Source organism: Morus notabilis, unplaced genomic scaffold, assembly GCF_000414095.1.
Source record: "Morus notabilis unplaced genomic scaffold, ASM41409v2 Scaffold52, whole genome shotgun sequence".
Lineage (NCBI taxonomy): Eukaryota > Viridiplantae > Streptophyta > Magnoliopsida > Rosales > Moraceae > Morus > Morus notabilis.
Window position 1 is genome coordinate 348267 of NW_010362558.1, and position 1788 is coordinate 350054.

At 32.8% G+C, this 1788-nt stretch overlaps 1 protein-coding gene across 1 annotated transcript in view; it reads left to right on the top strand.

The window, feature by feature from the left end:
- The first annotated feature begins 1194 nt into the window (after positions 1–1194).
- LOC21398916 overlaps positions 1195–1788 on the top strand; it is a 6602-nt gene continuing 6008 nt past the window's right edge. The window contains 3 exon segments of the mRNA XM_024168444.1: positions 1195–1494; positions 1497–1606; positions 1693–1787. Coding sequence (XP_024024212.1) covers positions 1350–1494; positions 1497–1606; positions 1693–1787 — 350 coding nt within the window. The 5' untranslated portion in view covers positions 1195–1349.

The following is a 1788-nucleotide window of genomic DNA, read 5'->3' on the forward strand; positions in this document are numbered from 1 at the left end:
CGAACATGAACGAAGGAACTATAACAAAAGCAAACAGTAAACGGTAAACGACAAGATATCAAGAACCTCAAAAACAACTAGTGAGGAACAAATAAAAAACGACGATACATTTTAAATGATAAGAAAAGAAAAGGAAAATGATAATAATAATTCATAATTTAAGAAACGATATGAGATATTCGAGGCTGCCTTGATATGGAAATTAGGTTTTTTTTTTTTTTTTTTTTTTTTTTTGGGCCTTTTGGTTTTCGTCTTTTTGGCTCAAAGAAATCTAATTCGTTTTGTTCTAAAAAAAAAAATTTATTCGTTTTGGAGGAAGAATGTTAAGAAACGATATGAGATATTCGAGGCTGCCTTGATATGGAAATTAGTTTTGTTTTTTTTATTTTATTTTATTATTATTTTTTTTTGAAGTAGATATTAGGGCCTTTTGGTTCTCTGAATAAAAATATCTTCATTTTATTCCATCAATCCAAAACGAATATATGCAAGCTTGACTCTGGACCTTCTATAATCTGAAAATGAACTTAATCAAGGAAAAAAAAAAACAAAAAAGAAAAAATAAAGAGAGAATTTCTTTGAAATTAATTTCAAAATGATTTTGTTTTTAATAAAAAGTAAAGATGAGATTATTTTAGAGTTATTCTGAAATTATGTTTGGTTAATTTTTTAAGAGATTATTTAGAGTATAATAAAAAAATGAAATCGTATTTATTAATTAATATATTATAATATTATTGATAAGTATAAAAAATAAAAATAAAAAAATAAAAATAATTTTTAACTATTTTCTAATTCCTTCATAAAAACTATTTTTATCGTTTTCATTTTCAAAATATGTACTAAACAAATGTCGTTTTATTTTTATTTTTATTTTTTATTTCTTAAAATATGCAAAAATTGTTTTAAAAAACGGTTCCAAACACGCACTATAATTTCCTAATTGTAATGCAAAAACTCGGAAAATAAATTAAGACAAAAAAAAAAAAGAAAAGAAAGGAAAAAAAAAAAACAAATGGAATTATGCAAGTAACAGACTTTCTGATTCCGTGGCATATGCTTCTCATCTCCGGCCCGTACGCAGTTCCCCCACGCAATACTCTCTTTCCTCTTGTTTTTATTCTTATTCTTAGTTTTTTGTTCGGATTTTTTTTTGGATATTATAGTGCAAAAAGGAAAAAAAAAGCAGAAAAACCTCTTAGATATTGTAAAATAAATAAATTATTAAAAAAAGAAAAAGGAGAGAGAGAAAGAGAACGCCGCGCCTCCGCGCTACGGTTTCTATCGGTCGGTGATCTTCGCCGACCCAATCAGTTCTTTCTTGGAAGAGAGAGAGAGAGAGAGAGAGAATGGAGGCGATACAGAGCCGAGTGGAATCTTGGATCAGAGAGCAAAAAGCGAAGATCTTGAAGGTGTCTTGGGGCCCATTGCAATGGCGGATGAGGTGGCCGCCGTGGAACGCCGGCGACCTGGAGCAGAGAAAGAAGCTTCAGCAGGGCGTCTCCGGAAGCAACTCCACGATCTCTGCATCGCCGTCAAGGCCGATTCCCTCTCCGACTTGCAAGACATCCTCTGCTGTATGGTTCTCTCCGAGTGCGTCTACAAGGTGATTTTCGTCATTTCCCCTTCCAATCTTTAATCCCTAATCTCGCCATTTCTCCCAAGATTTGTTGTTCTTTCTCGCAATCGCAGAGACCGTCCACCGAGTTGGTTCGCGCCGTTAACAAATTCAAAGCTGATTTTGGAGGCCAAGTTGTTGCTTTCGAGCGTGTACAGCCTTCTTCCGAT